This window comes from Mesoplodon bidens, assembly GCF_964165515.1.
Source record: "Mesoplodon bidens genome assembly, chromosome: 2".
In the NCBI taxonomy this organism is placed as follows: Eukaryota; Metazoa; Chordata; class Mammalia; order Artiodactyla; family Ziphiidae; genus Mesoplodon; species Mesoplodon bidens.
The window spans coordinates 90,019,797-90,034,623 of NC_138177.1; the positions used below are offsets into that span (position 1 = coordinate 90,019,797).

General features: G+C 45.4%; 2 protein-coding genes across 4 annotated transcripts; one reads left to right on the forward strand and one right to left on the reverse strand.

The window, feature by feature from the left end:
- Positions 1 to 932: 932 nt before the first annotated feature.
- On the forward strand, positions 933 to 5,869 carry CFAP276 (cilia and flagella associated protein 276). Of its 2 annotated transcripts, XM_081225066.1 has the most exons (6): positions 951 to 1,062; positions 1,242 to 1,289; positions 4,079 to 4,195; positions 4,727 to 4,842; positions 5,176 to 5,303; positions 5,721 to 5,869. In XM_081225066.1, the coding sequence occupies exons 1-6, from the start codon at positions 982 to 984 to the stop codon at positions 5,789 to 5,791; spliced, it is 561 nt and encodes a 186-aa protein (XP_081081192.1). In that variant the 5' UTR covers positions 951 to 981; the 3' UTR covers positions 5,792 to 5,869. The 2 variants fall into 2 exon arrangements, with proteins under 2 accessions (XP_081081193.1, XP_081081192.1); XM_081225067.1 differs by lacking the exon at positions 1,242 to 1,289 and having other exon boundaries at positions 933 to 1,062.
- A 3,430-nt stretch (positions 5,870 to 9,299) lies between these two features.
- Positions 9,300 to 14,613, reverse strand: TMEM167B (transmembrane protein 167B). Of its 2 annotated transcripts, XM_081257200.1 has the most exons (4): positions 14,429 to 14,613; positions 12,778 to 12,922; positions 12,366 to 12,497; positions 9,300 to 11,809 (listed from the first exon to the last, which is right to left on the reverse strand). In XM_081257200.1, exons 2-4 carry the CDS (start codon positions 12,851 to 12,853, stop codon positions 11,727 to 11,729), a joined length of 291 nt encoding a protein of 96 aa, XP_081113326.1. In that variant the 5' UTR covers positions 12,854 to 12,922; positions 14,429 to 14,613; the 3' UTR covers positions 9,300 to 11,726. The 2 variants fall into 2 exon arrangements, with proteins under 2 accessions (XP_081113326.1, XP_081113327.1); XM_081257201.1 differs by lacking the exon at positions 12,778 to 12,922 and having other exon boundaries at positions 14,429 to 14,589.
- Positions 14,614 to 14,827: the final 214 nt, after the last annotated feature.

The following is a 14,827-nucleotide window of genomic DNA, read 5'->3' on the forward strand; positions in this document are numbered from 1 at the left end:
TCCTCCTACCCACGGTGTCGCCTTGGCAACCGCCTCCTCGTTCCCTCCGCGCGGGTGGGGAAGGGACCACTCGCTCCTCTGCCGCTCACCTGCCGGTCGCCATGGCAGCCGCTGCCACTGGCGCGCGCGGCGTGGGAATGCGAGTGCCCAGGGTCTGCAACCGTCCCAACAGGCGCGCACAGGGCTCGTGTAAAGAACGCGGTGGAAACAACCTCCAAGCCATCGCCACCAAATTCATTATTTCGTAGCCATCGGCTACTTATGAGCACCTCTAATTTTGCAGACGTGGCGTTCTATATATACTTATTAAGCACCCCCTATGTGTGAAGCGATAGAAAAATGATTGAGGTGCCGTCTCTTCTCCAGAGCTTATAGCCTGGAAGAGTGGCCCCGGTACGTGTCACCTACTGTAACAGCCTCTTCTGGAGATCTTACTTCCACCCAGCCAAATCCACCTGTGCCTTTACAACCGGCGCTATGCGAAGCCCTGAGACTCGTTTAAGCAAGGAGAGTTTGCCTTAGCCGGCAATTTTCCAAGCACGACACCTGGGCTCTTCTGTCTCTTGACATTCCCATTCTCTCATCGCTTTGAGAAATCCCTTGGTTAGATGCCAGGAGGAAGGACATTTCTGGCCCACCTTTTAGGAATTCTTTCTTTAACTGAAGTCTTTTGCAGAAGACCTGTTCGGCGTTTTTCACCGAAGTCTCACCGAGTGCAAATCCAGGGCTCCCCGGTACACTCAGCGGCGCTTTCCCTCTGCGTTCCCAGGAGCTTCTTCCCGAGGGGCCTCCCGCGTTGGACCGCCAGGTGGCGCCCTTCTCGGAGGGAATTCGCCTCTGTCATAGACGGCGGGGTAGTTGCCTAGCAACTGAAATTGGGCGTGCCAAACAATTGGGAGCCCGGCTCCTCCGCGTGCAAGATTGTGTGCGGCTGCGCGGGCCTCTCACCACTCTTAAGAGTGTCTCGCTCGGCATTTTACCATGCCTCTCACCCGAGACCCTTTCCAGAATCCTACGTTGGATAACGATGATTCCTACTTTGGAAAACTGCGGGCTTCCGAGGTACTGAGGTTTCTTGCACAGATTCCCAGTAGGGTCGACCGCACTCTTCTTTCTGTCGGCGCGACAGGAAGAGATGGTAACTTAAAGGTCTCTGGTGAGGACACTGAGTCAGGTACCGGAGAAGTCTGTTTTCTGCCTTCCTCCATGTCCCCATATTCAGGTCTGCCAACATTTCACAGGTGCTTTTGAGCAGAGGCAAGTGGAGTTCTAGTCCAGAGGAACAAGAGGTACTCACAGCCCTAAGCAATGATTGCTATAACGGGGCTTACCCAGGCCCAGGTTCCACTTTTCTCGTAGAAGTATTTGAGATGTTTGAAGTGGTGAAAAATAAGGTGAACTAAATGGTAATTGTGGCTTAATAGCAAAATCAAAGCACTCCCTTTTGTTTATTCAACATTTATTATTTACTGTATGCTGGGCACTCTGCTAAAAACTGAGGATGTATAGACACATTAGCTCCTGTTCTCAGGGAAATCTAGCATAAAAGCCAGACTGACAACAGCAACAGCAAAAGTGCTTGCACAACAGCACGTGTGTTGTGACAGTTATATGTGGTGTGTCATGGGACACAGGAGCTTAAAGGAAAGCCTCCCAGAGCAGGTGAGTTTTGACATCCAAATATGAGTCAGCTGGACCAGGGGAGGGAGGAGGTGGAATGTAAGTCAGGAGGAAGGAAACAGGAACCAGACATCCAAAGCAAAGGAAGCAGCAGGTGCACATACATGGAGAGGAGGATGAGGGTGGCCTCTTTGGGACCAAAGAGTCCAAAGTGGCTGAAGCGTTGGTGTGAAATGGAGGAGTGGAGAGGGTGGAAGCTGGAGAGGTGACCCTCCTGGGCTGGGTGTGTGTTTACAGAATGCTAGTGAGCTAGGTTTTCATCCTGGGGAATCATCTCAGGACTGTAAACACTGGAGTGGCATACTAGATGGGTGTTGTAGAAAGCACAAGTGGCAGTGGATTGGACAGGATGTTAGTGCGACAAGAGGGATCAGCTACAAGGCTGGTGCAGCGATCTCCAGGAGGAGTAATGGATGTAGAGCAGTGATGCAGGGGATGGCGGTAAGATGCAAAGGGCAGGACTGATGGGACTTTGTGGCTGACTGGATATGGGCTCAAGAGAGTGGATGAGCCAGGGAGAGCTCCCAGGTTTCTGAGGGCTTGCTTGATACCATTTACTGAATGAGACATCCAGGGAAAGCAGGTTTGGGGAGAAAGATGTTGAGATCAGTTATGTAGCTGTTGTTTTCATGGTGCCTGTGGGACATTTCCATAGAGATGAAGAGTAGGCAACCTGGTTGAGAGCTGTGGGTTGAAGATGTCTGGAAGCCACAGTATTCATCTGGTGGTTGAAGCTATAGGAGAGAATGAGCTCATCCAGTGAATGTGAGAGTCAGAAAGGCAGAGACAAACCCCCTGGAGAATACCACTAAGGGACAGAGAGAGAAAGCAGAGCTGAGAAGGAAGCTAAGAAGTAATAGCCAGAGGCAGGAGGAGAACCAGGATCTGGACCCACACACGATGGAGAGAACATTTCGTGGAATCAGAGTCATGGTGCAGAAACCGCAGAGGTCAGTAAGGTCAGGACTGGAAAGGATCCACCTGACCTAGCCACAAAGGTCGGTGGTCACCAGCAAGAGTAATTTCAGTGGGTGCTTGAGGCAGAGGCCAGACTGCAGTGGGCAGAAGAGGGAATGGGAATGGGGAGGAAGTGGAGGTGGCAAGTGTTGACTCTTTAAGAAGGCTGGCTCGGTAGGGAAGGTCATGGAGTGCTAGCTAGACAGTGACAAAGGAATGAGGAGAAGCTGGGTACAGGGATGGCAGGATAGCACAGGGCCCTAAAGCACGAGGAAGGGCTGGGTTTAGGGAAGGGTGATTCTTGAATAAAAGGGACTTCCCTTTCTCTGAGATGGAAGGAAAATGCATGTGAAGATGGCACTCACGCTTGACAGCCTTGACTTTCTCAGTGAAAGACCGTCTCAGCCTTCTGCTTATAGAGATGAGGCTTATTCAGCCTTCGAGGAATGGGAAGAGAGCTGCCTGTGCTTGCATCATATATATTTGTAGTTTTCCCATTTCCTTTTTCATCTTTCTTTGTGACAGTATAGTGCCTGGTTCACACCATTCAATGAATGCCTAACTGAGCTGAGTCACACAGCACTGTGTTATATACAGGGGAGGAGGAGAGTTCCTACATCGGATGGGTTGAATGAGATTTCTACTAGGTTGTAGTTGTACTCACTGGAATTCAGTCATTGATTCAATCAATATTTCATTTTAGAACACCATGTGTTAGGTCGCTGTGCTAGGCACTGGGGATACGGTGGTGAACAGTATGGCATTTTACATGTAATGAAGAAATCAGCTGTGTGCTTTTCATATTCGTACTTGTGGGGTTTTAATTAGAGGACTGAACATCCAATGAACTTTTTGACATTCCTGCAGACACAATGACCCTTCCCTGCTTACTGAAATTTTCTCACCTGCCTAGACATTGCTCTCTCCTGATTCTCTTGTCTCAGACTGCTCCCACCGCCACCCACATTATAATATTGTGCAGTCCTCATGAACCGCCTCTTCCTTGTTGGTCAGACGCCTTTTTGCAGGCTTCAACCACCACTTCAGGGGGATGACCCCCAGATCTCTACTACTTGTTCTGAGCTCTCCTCCAACAACTGCACACTTCCAATTTCCTACCTGTTAATTGCATTAGGATATCTTCTCTCTTCTTCAAGCTCAGGACTTCTAAACCTGAGCTCATCTTGCCTCTCTGCTCCCCACCCTTCACCTCCTGTCCCACTTCACCCCTTTCCCTGTATTCCTGGCCCATTTCTGTCAGTTCTGAGATTGAAAACTTAGGAGGATCAGAAGCCTGGGAGTCTTGCCCCATTTCGTTCTTCTCTTTTAGATGTCTGCGATTCAATTAAAATGGGATGGGATAAGGGGATGGATGTCACTCAAGTTATCACATCAGCAAGGCCTCTGGTAACCAGGGGTGGGTGTGGTTTCTCTTTTGCAGAAACTGCCATATAAGAACCCAACTCACCTTGCTCAGAAACAGGAACCCTGGTGTCGACTCAGCTCAACTCCCACAATCACGTCCATGAGGCAGGATGTTTATTTTTTTGATCCTGAGGTACCTAGCATTGAAATGCTATTTCTCCTTATATCCACTTAGGACTAATTAATATCCTATTTTGAAAGGTTGTCTGTCCCTGACTACCTTAGCATCTTTATCTTGTCCCCAATCCAAGATCCTACCAAATCTAAAACCAAATACCAACTTATCAACTTCCTCTGGGAAGTCAGAAGGCTTGGGTTTTGCTGCAGTTGATTATCTGGAGCAAATCATTCTCTCACCAGACTTCTCATTATAACCATGAATGAGGTAAGGCCCATTAAGCTCAAGTCAAGGACAATATAGTGGTTCTCATGTCTCCAGGAGAGCTCCCCACTCCTTAGACCTAACCATGAGACAATTCTATTATGGACAAGGGTTAAGAAGTCATCATGTATAGTAATTTGGTATGTAGGGAGTTGGTGGATCTCAGGCCCAAAAGGGGTTCACTCTGCTCTGGGGAAGAGTAGAGTCCAACAGAACCCGACTAGAGCAGGTGCAAATGTGGCAAGTTAACCCTGGGGGTGGCGGGGTTGGCTTCCTCCGTAGATACCGAAGGATGATCTGGATTTCCGATTAGCAGCCTTGTACAACCACCACACAGGGACGTTCAAGAGCAAAAGTGAGACACTGATACAGCAGGAGACCATTCAGGATGCCCATGGGTAAGTGGTGGAGGCGGAGCCTCTCCCTAAGGACAATGCCAATCAAGTAAGGTAAAGTGTCACCTGGGAAATAACAATCAATAGGTTCTTGTTTCTATAGATTTCTGTATTTTTTACTTCTGTAATACAAGTTCTGTTTTTTTATTTTCTAAAATAAACAGAGATCTTCCAAGATTGTGCTCATCTGTAGCACAAAATCTTCGGTTAACTCCAGAGGGTAAAAAGGGCCTTCGGCTGCTTTATTTTTAAGGTTGCATGCAACTCTTTCCCTCCTTACCTTTCTTCTCCTGATTGATTTCACTCTCCCATGTTCTTCCCCACATCGTCTTCTAGAATCAAGATCCAATTCCCTGGAGAATTTTTATCCCCTCCCCAGCCACCCACCATCACTTCCCGAGCTAACATCAGACACTGGATCAACCCTAAGAAGGAGTCTATTCACAGCATCCAGGGATCCATAGGTAAGGGTCAGAAGACCGAGGGGTGGGAGGCAGATGGGTGGTGCAAGAGTTTTTCTAAATGGTCACAGGAATCAGGGAGTTGAGGTGATTGGCTATTAGGGAACATCAGGGATAACTGAGAGTCTGGCACATATCAGACTAAAACCAGGGGACATGCTGACTGTAGAGCTAGAAAATGAATTCAGTTTTTCAGAGCCACTACCTCAGCCTTACGTCTAGGGGACAAAAATTTTCAGCAAAGGGCAGAAACCGGGGAGCGAAAGACCTATAACTACCTCCCATCAGTCCTCTATATGTCAGTTTCCTCAGCTGTTAGAACCTTCTCCATTGTCCCCATAAATGTATGGGCGACAAGTTCCCAGAAAAGGCAAAGGATCTGAAATTCACAGCCCACTCCCTCTTCTCTTTTCTCCACAGTGTCCCCTCACACTGCAGCCAGCAATGGAGGGTATTCCCGAAAGAATGATGGTGGCTTCTTCTCCACCTAAGTGCTGACAAGCCCCTGGACTAATTAATCATAGTGGAACATCCTGCCGCCCACCTCCATTAAATAGATTTGTGTAAGATGAAGCCTGGAGTTATCTGTTACCCATGGACTACCAGTTGCCACATGACTACTCTTAAAATATGGAAGTTTCTCAGCTTCTAGAAACTAGTCCTTTTCAGCCTATTTGCAACTCGGAAAGTCATCTTGCTGAAAAGATACGGATTTAGGACAGACCAGCACTGTTTTTGGCAGGAGACAGGTATTCAAGTTTTGTGAACTGGAGTCATTCCAACCATACCCATTCAACATTTCTTGCCAACTTTTATGTGTCAGGTACTGAGCTAAGTGTTGGGAAAGCAAGAATGGACATAGTCCATTCTCTTGAGCTTACAAACACTAATTTTAGTAGCTCTTTGTGGCATTAACACTTATGCTGAGGTCACGCTTAGATTTCAGACCTTCTGGATTTAGTCATCTTCTGAGCTCTACTTTTCCATGAGGGCTCCATCTCCCTGGCTCCTTGCCATTGTTCATTCTCTTAACTCTGTTACTGTCTCCTTGCCTGGGAGTCAATTCTCTCTTTTCTTTGCCTTGATTTGTGCTGTGATATATAGCCCCCTATTCTTGGAAACAGCTTTCAACAATCTGATCCTAGGGTCTGAAGGTACCTAAAAACTGATACAGTAATGTGGTTTCTAAAATTACAAGCCACTCACAGGAGCCTGCTGTTAAAATGAGCAAGAAATGGCAGACCTTTTAGAATATTGTACACTAAGTTCCCATTTCTAAGATTGGACAGCATATGCATTGTTGAATCAATCAGATATGAAAGGGCTTCTTCCTGGTACTCAGGTGCAGGGTCAATACCACCAAACTATTACAGCCCCTCTTCCACCGAGATACTCCAATCTGTTCATAGTGTTTGCGGCCAAGTGGCAATATTTTCAGTTCTCTTTATTTAGAATAGCTGAAAGTGGCAGAGGGGTTGACTCTCTGAGATAATCACCTCATGTGGGTTGATACTGAACATCAAAAAATGTATCACTGTGATCCATGCATGGAGGCTTTAAATAATAGAGATTCCTAGACCCCCCCACCCCACCCCTGCTAATCGTAATTCAGTAAATCCGGTGCGGGTCCCTGGAATCTGAATTCTTATAAGGTCTCCAAGTAATCTTACGGCTATATACACGTATACAGAAATGCATATATACATATATCCCTTCGCGGCAGGCGCTGTATAGTGCCTTTAGACCGGGGGCACCAGTGTTGGTACCATACAAAAGAGTCATCATGACAAGTCGTGTCTAAAGAAAAAAAGGGAGGCGGCTACAAAAGAAAACTGCAGCGGGGAACAAGGCCTCCATATCCTTTCCGCTCCCACTCCCGCGGGCGGGGCGACGGCTCATTCAACCTCCGTCCGCCAGCGCCCGGGGCCCGCAGCCGACCGTTGACACGTTAGTCTCAACGCCACGGGCAGCCGTGCCCTGGGCCCGGGCTCAGATCAGAATCGCCTCGATAATCAGTGGCCCAGGACAAGCCCAGCCTCGTCTATCTGATCAATTCATCACTTCTGAGCGCCGGGCCTCGTAGGACCAGCTCCGGGACCTCCGGGACCGCGGCGTTGCCACCGCCCAAGGGGCCTCGCTGCACAGCGCCCCGAAGAAGGGGCTTCGCAGGAGGAGAGCTTTTCATTTCGGGTTGGTCCGGCGGGGCTGGAGTCACAACCCGATCAAATAAGATCAAGGTGTAGGCCGGGGGAGGGGCACGGGGGCAGGCGCATGCACTCGCCTTGCACGCACTACGCGCGCACTCACACATTCGCGCGTCCACTCACACATTCGCGCGTCCACTCACACACTCAGCCCGCAGGCGCCTTCCACACACCTCGCTACAGTTCTAACCAGCCTCACCCCACGCCGCTCTCCCTCCGGTGAAAGGGCGGAAGCGCGCAAGCTTCTTTAAAGCCCTCCGCCCCGGAGGGTTCTGGGAGGAACAACCAAGCACAGGCCCTCACCGAGTGCGCACTTTCCCGCCCCCACGTGGCTCGGAGGGGAACCAAGGGCCCAGGTAAAGGCGGGACGAATTCCCACAATACTGAATCGTGATTGTCTTTGGATCTCTGTGCAGCTACACATTTATATCCATATCTGTAGTTTTTCTTTTGATCCAAGTTCTGGATATAAGATGATTCAATCTCAGGAGACCTCTAGGTGAATGATTTCTTTCCCAGGGAGAAGGCAAATTCTGGTCATTACCAACATCAGCTTCCCTAGGAGCTCCTTCTCCCATGGGAGAAGGCAAACATCATTTTACCAAAGGGCAAGGTGAGAATAGATTACTTAAGTCCAAGGACTAGGTAGTTAGGATATAGTAACTATATATACTACTAATATACTACCTAATATACACTAGGTAGTAGTATAATAAGGTAGGAAGACATATCCCTGTCCCCACAGAGCCCTCTTGCTACCCAGAACTTGCTGTGGCAGTCATATTGCTGAATCTTCATTTACTTTCATATCCGCTAAAATAAACCTTTCAAGAATGAGTGTAAGAAAAAAAAAAGGAATAATTATGTAAGTTAGAATTAGCTCCTTTCACATCACAAAGCACAATTTGAATGTCTCAGTTCCTTCCTTCTCCTTTTTCAAGAAATACATATGTGAGGGGGGAAGACAAATCAGAATTTTGTTAAGTTATCATCTGTACTTGTGCCAGTCCCACCATGTACTTGGAATAAACAAATTGGGGGAAACTGTCCATTGTATGCACCAGAAGCCCAAGGATTTTCTAGGTATGTGGCTAGGTAACCTGATAACCTCATTTCACTGAAGAAGTTTATGGCTTGTAATGGCAGTTGATACTTTTATTTTTTTACCTTTTTAAATTTTATTTATTTATTTATGGCTGTGTTGGGTCTTCATTTCTGTGCGAGGGCTTTCTCTAGTTGCAGCAAGTGGGGGCCACTCCTCATCGCGGTGCACGGGCCTCTCACTATCAAATCCTCTCTTGTTGCGGAGCACAGGCTCCAGACGCGCAGGCTCAGTAATTGTGGCTCACGGGGCCAGCTGCTCCGCGGCATGTGGGATCTTCCCAGACCAGGGCTCGAACCCGTGTCCCCTGCATTGGCAGGCAGATTCTCAACCACTGCGCCACCAGGGAAGCCCGATACTTTTATTTTAATAGCAGTAGTAGGTAAAATGTATTGGAGAATGTTATCTACATTAATACACCTCAAAATGTATATATATATATATATATATATATATATATATATATATATATATATATATAAAATTAGTTCCCTCAAAGGAGAAAGCTATACCCTCATAGATTCTGAACTATATCATACATATATCATACATTCAGTGACCATCACAAGGGGTTAACAGGATTGACGATATTCACTAATATAAACTAAAAAGGTATACTATGGGCAGAACCCAGGGGAATATTGAACAAAGTTCAATAATTCAGCATGCATGTGACAAAATGGACAAAAACAGTAGGGAAAGAAACTTTATTTTCAAGGATTTGTGCAGACAATGGTGAATAAAAAGTCTTATTTCAACTATAAAAAGTTGACTTCATTCCACCCTGGCATACAGGGTTTATGGTGACGCCAGTTTGAATCTGAGGCAATACTGCTATCCCCCTTCTTCCACCCCTAAGACTCCCTTAGAGCAACAACTTCCTACAATTTTCAGTCAAAAATATATGACACATCAACCAAAGTAATGAATTAAACAAGTTTCTGCTTATCTAAAGTCAAGAAATGAAATAAGCTGTATTTGTTTCTTGCTGTAAATTACCTTCACTCTGTGTACTTTTTGGTACATTCTGGTACGAAAACATCTCAAAATATAACAGTTCAAGAGCTTAGGTCAAGATGACCCGCCCAGGAGGCTGTAAAAATTGATCTGAACTGTGAAATGGGACTAGTTTAAAATATGAAGAAGCTCTAAACACCAAGCTTAGAGATATTAGCCCTATTAGGAAACAAAAGTCATTAAAGCTACAAAATAACAAGTGCAAAACATGCTGAACCTGTATTTCCAGAGAGTGATATTCCCGTTGGCCAACAGGTTCCAAACTCACACCCACAAGGTTTAACTCTTCTTTCTGTTCCACTAGCTTTCCTTTCTCTTGTGTGAAAGATCCTCAGAAATGACAATGAAAAATATATGAATCATTGAAATTTACCCTGTGGACCAATTCCTGAAGAGATAACAGCCATAACTCTGAGATGATTAGACATGTAGTGTTTACGTGATGACTTTCTATACTTCTAGGAACCATCAAAGCACTAAACTGAATGTTTCAGAACCTAAACTTCCTAGCAGCTTTTGTTCTTTTGGAATAAAACAAAAGACAATTTACTGCCACACTGGGGTCAACCACAGCCAACTTGTCCACAGTCAAGTTTTACTTTAGCGAACAATTCCAATGGTAGACCTATGTCTCTGCTTGCTCTTTACAATAATTTAATTTTAGACCAACTCTTTTTTTTTTTAATAGAGAAGTTCTAGGCTTCATAAATGCAACAGTTGATCCTTTTGCAGATAAAAGGGGGAGGGAATGGAGAAGTCTTCCCTTCAAATATAGAGTCATCTAAAATGATTTGCTCACGAGTTCCTATATTCCATGGAAAAGCCCATCAATCTCAATTGCAAACCTCTGCTTTCCCTTACTTTAGAAAACACTCTCATTTTATTCATGGATTCTATGAACTGTCCAAACATGCCTATGAATGCCATCAACTTCTCTCATTCAAATTTCCCATGTTCTTATAATTTCCAAGAGACAGCTAAAGAATACTACAATATGAAGGAAATTAAAAGTGGGCCAAGAAACACAAGTAATCGACTGAAAATTGCCATAATAACCCAGATTTAAACAAAGAATAAGTTTGTATGTTGGTTAACATGACAGAACTTCCATCTAACATCACAATAAATTCTAGATGACTTTACTAGTATATGAATTAATATACTAGATTTATTTATTTCTTCTACCCCAACTGCAAATTATTTCTTAAGTAGTTTCTCTTTCCCCTAGTGGTGGCATTTAAAACTGAGTAACAGTATTTAGCACTCAGCAATTTAGAAAATATTTAAAAAGCTTTAGGAAAATAGCAACAGTTTCAATATACCATTTGAGGGGTGAAGTTTCCTTTTGGGAATACTGGTGAATAGAACATTGTTTCTTGTCTAAGTTACTCCTTTCTGGTCTCATCACAGACAATTTCCAAGTCTTATGTAGGCCCAGATTCTCTTGGCAAAACTCTCTGGCTACCAGCACACGGCACAGCTATTTCGTCTGTTCTCTTTTTGCAATGAGGATCATGCCTCTCTCTTATGTTCCCAGATGGGTATATGAAAAATAAATTTCCAAAGCCAAAAAATTCCTTGGCATTGTTTAACTCCTATTTCCCACCCAGGCTCCCCACCCCAGCCTCCCAGCCCCCTGCAATTTGCCAAATCCAAATCAAACACTAAAAAAAAAAGTCAAGTCTTGAAAATTATCTCTCCTTCCAAGAAGTTTGAATACAGTTTATATCCTCCCCTAATGAGCCTCAGTGTGAAAAGTTCCTGATGAGGGGCTGAAGAACAAAATAGGTGACAGATTTTTAAGCAGGAGGTATGTAATCGTATCACTGAGGGGTGGAATTTATCTGGACGTTATATGCTCTCTGCTGAGGACTGATTTACACACAGGTCAAAGGAAGCTGGCTTTCTGTAGTCCCCTGAAGCATAAATAATGTTTGTAACCACGAGGAGTTTTCCCCACATAAGGTAGGAGCAGATGCTGTGGTGTCATCCTGGGGACTTTGATGATTTTAGCTGAACTCTCCTATGCTGGGCCCAGGCTCCTGACAGGTTCTTCACCTTCGTCCCCTTGGTTGGCAGTTGATGAAATGGATGCTTTGGAATTCATTTTATAAACAGGACGTAGAAGGCCATTACAATGCAGGCGATTGCTACAGCAGCATGCAGCCTAGTTCCAATCACAGCAGCTAGCAGGAAAAAATAAAACGAGAAAAGAAATCAAACCCTGCCCTTCATATAAGTCCTCACTTTCAAGATTTGAAATCTCTAGTCACAGAGGAAGAGACCTATCAAGGGTCTCAAGAACCCACCCAGGAATGTATTTAAATACTATCTTTAAGTCGTAGGTTCTAGATGAATATACTGTTAGTTTATATTTTGCCTTATTTTGAAAAAAGATCTAGGTAAGTAGGATTCCAGATGAAGATGCCCAAAATAAAAAGTAAAAAAGCATCTGAGTTAATAACATCAATACTTAAAAGAGACTCCAATATATACTTTCCAGAAATTCAGAAAAAAACTTTTCACTGGGAAAATATTCCTTCCAACAAATCTAGTCCAGTCTAAAATTGTTTAATTTATATAGTTTTACTCCATGGAGAATACAAAAGTTACCTTGGTGCTAAAATAAACAATTATGTAAAAGTTGAACCACATACAATTCCAGCCTATCCCACCCCCACCTTGCAGCACCTCACTGTCCAGAGATGGCAATCTCCTCTCCCTGAACAGATATGATCTTACCTTTGTAAAACACACCCCAAACTCCCTTCTTCTCTGAGAGCAGCCAGCTTTTGAGACGAGGTACTTTCTTGAAGTAGGCACAGGTGCAAACAAAGAGCAAACCAAACACCAGAATTCCATCCAAGGAGTACACTGTTACAGAAAGAGAAGAAAACCTTTGGTGCTAATCCAGCTTGGGACAGGTGATCTCCCTGGAGAACAGAGTGTGATCAAATATCAAGATGATAACCTCAACTGCAGTGCCAGCCCTGACAAGAGGAAGCGAAGGTCCTGGGACTAACAAGGTTACCTTTCTGTTCCCCAAATCACTTGTAGACAACCCCCTTACAAAGATTTCACTGCCCCCTTCCCTCTCCTTTCAAGAAGTATAAATTCTGAGAAGAGTGAATCACTTTATGTGGAATCAGCCTACCAGGAATGGCCAGTGTTGGCAATAGGTTGAGAGAGTCATAAGAATCCTTCGAGCCTGAGCTGAGAGAATGAAACATGTTCTTCCTATAAATCACTCATGTGATAAAGAAGAGGTAGATATTTGGCCAAGTCTCTCAGATCTGCATCTGTTGGTGAAGAATATGTTAAGGCAAAAGTAAAGCTTAATGGAAATTCCAAGAGTTAGAATCCACATGACTACAATTTTCCTATGCTTATCTTACACTTCACGCATGATACTCTACTTACAAACCAAATTTCTGCCTGAGTTAACAGATTCTTGAAAACAAACAAGCAAAAAAAGATCTGAGGCTTCGACAAGGTGGAACAATTGTGGGGAAAAAAGCTTTGAACAATTAGTTCTATTTCTTACATTTGTAAACCAAGCTATGTCTTGTAAGTGCAAAGAATCACCTAAGTGGAAAAAAAAAATCAGACCACAAAAGCGGAAAGGGTGACTAAAACTTATTTATTAATTACTATGTGTCCAACTGCTCTCTTATTTCTCAGTTCAGTTTATTTCTTCCTCCGGGTGATGTCCCTTCTTGTACTGTGCCTACTAACCTCAGACCTCTGACTGCCCAGGAAGCTCCAAAAGGATATTTTACACAACTGGCATCGGCCAGTTCTGGGCCACTCCATCTCCCTCTCTCCCTCCAGTAAAACTATCTCACAACTAGATGTCACACAGGAAAGGGTCCAGTAAATTAATACATACACCAAGTTTTATGATGAACAATACGTGCTAGCTAGTCTTTTCTCCCGTAAGTTTTTGCAAAGCCAAAAGTCACAAGGAGATGAAATTGGAAACTTTAGTACCAGGCTTATAGAGAAGGTACTTTTGAGAAATGCTGTCCTATGCCCTTCAAATCATACTGCCTAAGAGGTCTTGTCATCTTTTTTCCTGTAAGATCGACGGTAAAGACCACAAAGTCATCGTTTCCTGCCCTTCCCTGGAATTCAGAACTCATGTCTATAAAGTGTTTGAAGAGATCTGGAAAATTAGGATAAACAGGGTGGCAACTGCCACCTCATCTTTAGAAGAGGCAGTGTCTAAATCCAACCCCTGCAACACTAGCCACGGTCTCCAGATGGGATCGCCCAGGCAAGACTTTAGAATCAAATACGAGAAAGCTTCCCGACATTTTAACACAACAAGGAGAACATTTTTTTTAGGATCTACATTCACCTCCGCCTCCCCCCCCAGAAGTATGGGGTTTTAAATCCTGTGTGATTTATCGGTCATCTCAACGAGCCTACTATCCAAAAGTTTGAGAACACAGAGGGCTGTGAGGAGGATCCTCTTTTTCCTGGTGCTAAAGCAATAGTTCAACCAGGACTGGCCTCGCGAAGTGGCTTGTAAGGGTCAGAACGAACTTCTAGGAAGGGAGAAGGGCACAGTGTGGGAACCAAGAACGACGGGTGTGGGCACAAGAGGCACTGGGGGTTCTAGATGGGCACGGAACGGGGGAACCCCCGGAGGAGTATAGGGGACAGGAGTTGGGGCACCGAGAGGCCAAAGGGGGACTGGGCTGGGAGGGGGCGGGGAGAACGGCCACGTCAGTCCCGGCTCCGCCCGCCAGGTTTCCACTCGTACTGCACTCCCATCCTCGGCTCTGGGCATTAGTTCTCACCGTTCGTCATGACGGCTGGGCCCGGGCCTGGAGTTGGGGTCCGGGGGTCAGCGGTGATAACGGCGAAGGCGGGGGAACCCAGCTCCCGCTTGACACTTCCCGATCCGGGCCGCGGCGACGGGCAGGCGCCGTAGTACGCAGGTGCAAGGGCAGAGAGGCGAGCGCAGAACGCAATCAGGCGTGGCTAGCAGATTGCCGAGCTAGGGACCTGCGTGGGTGGAGCTCTCGTGAGTAGGTGTGTGTAAGAAGAAAGCTAAGAGAGCTATCCGGGAGGCTTCCTACGTGGCCATGGTAACCAATCTCTTCTGGTGCCCCTGCAGAGTTAGTGTTGGGGTGTAACCTGACCTGCTGGAGTTGTGTTTGAAAAGGTAAAGGCTTGCAGTTTGTTTTTTTTTAAAT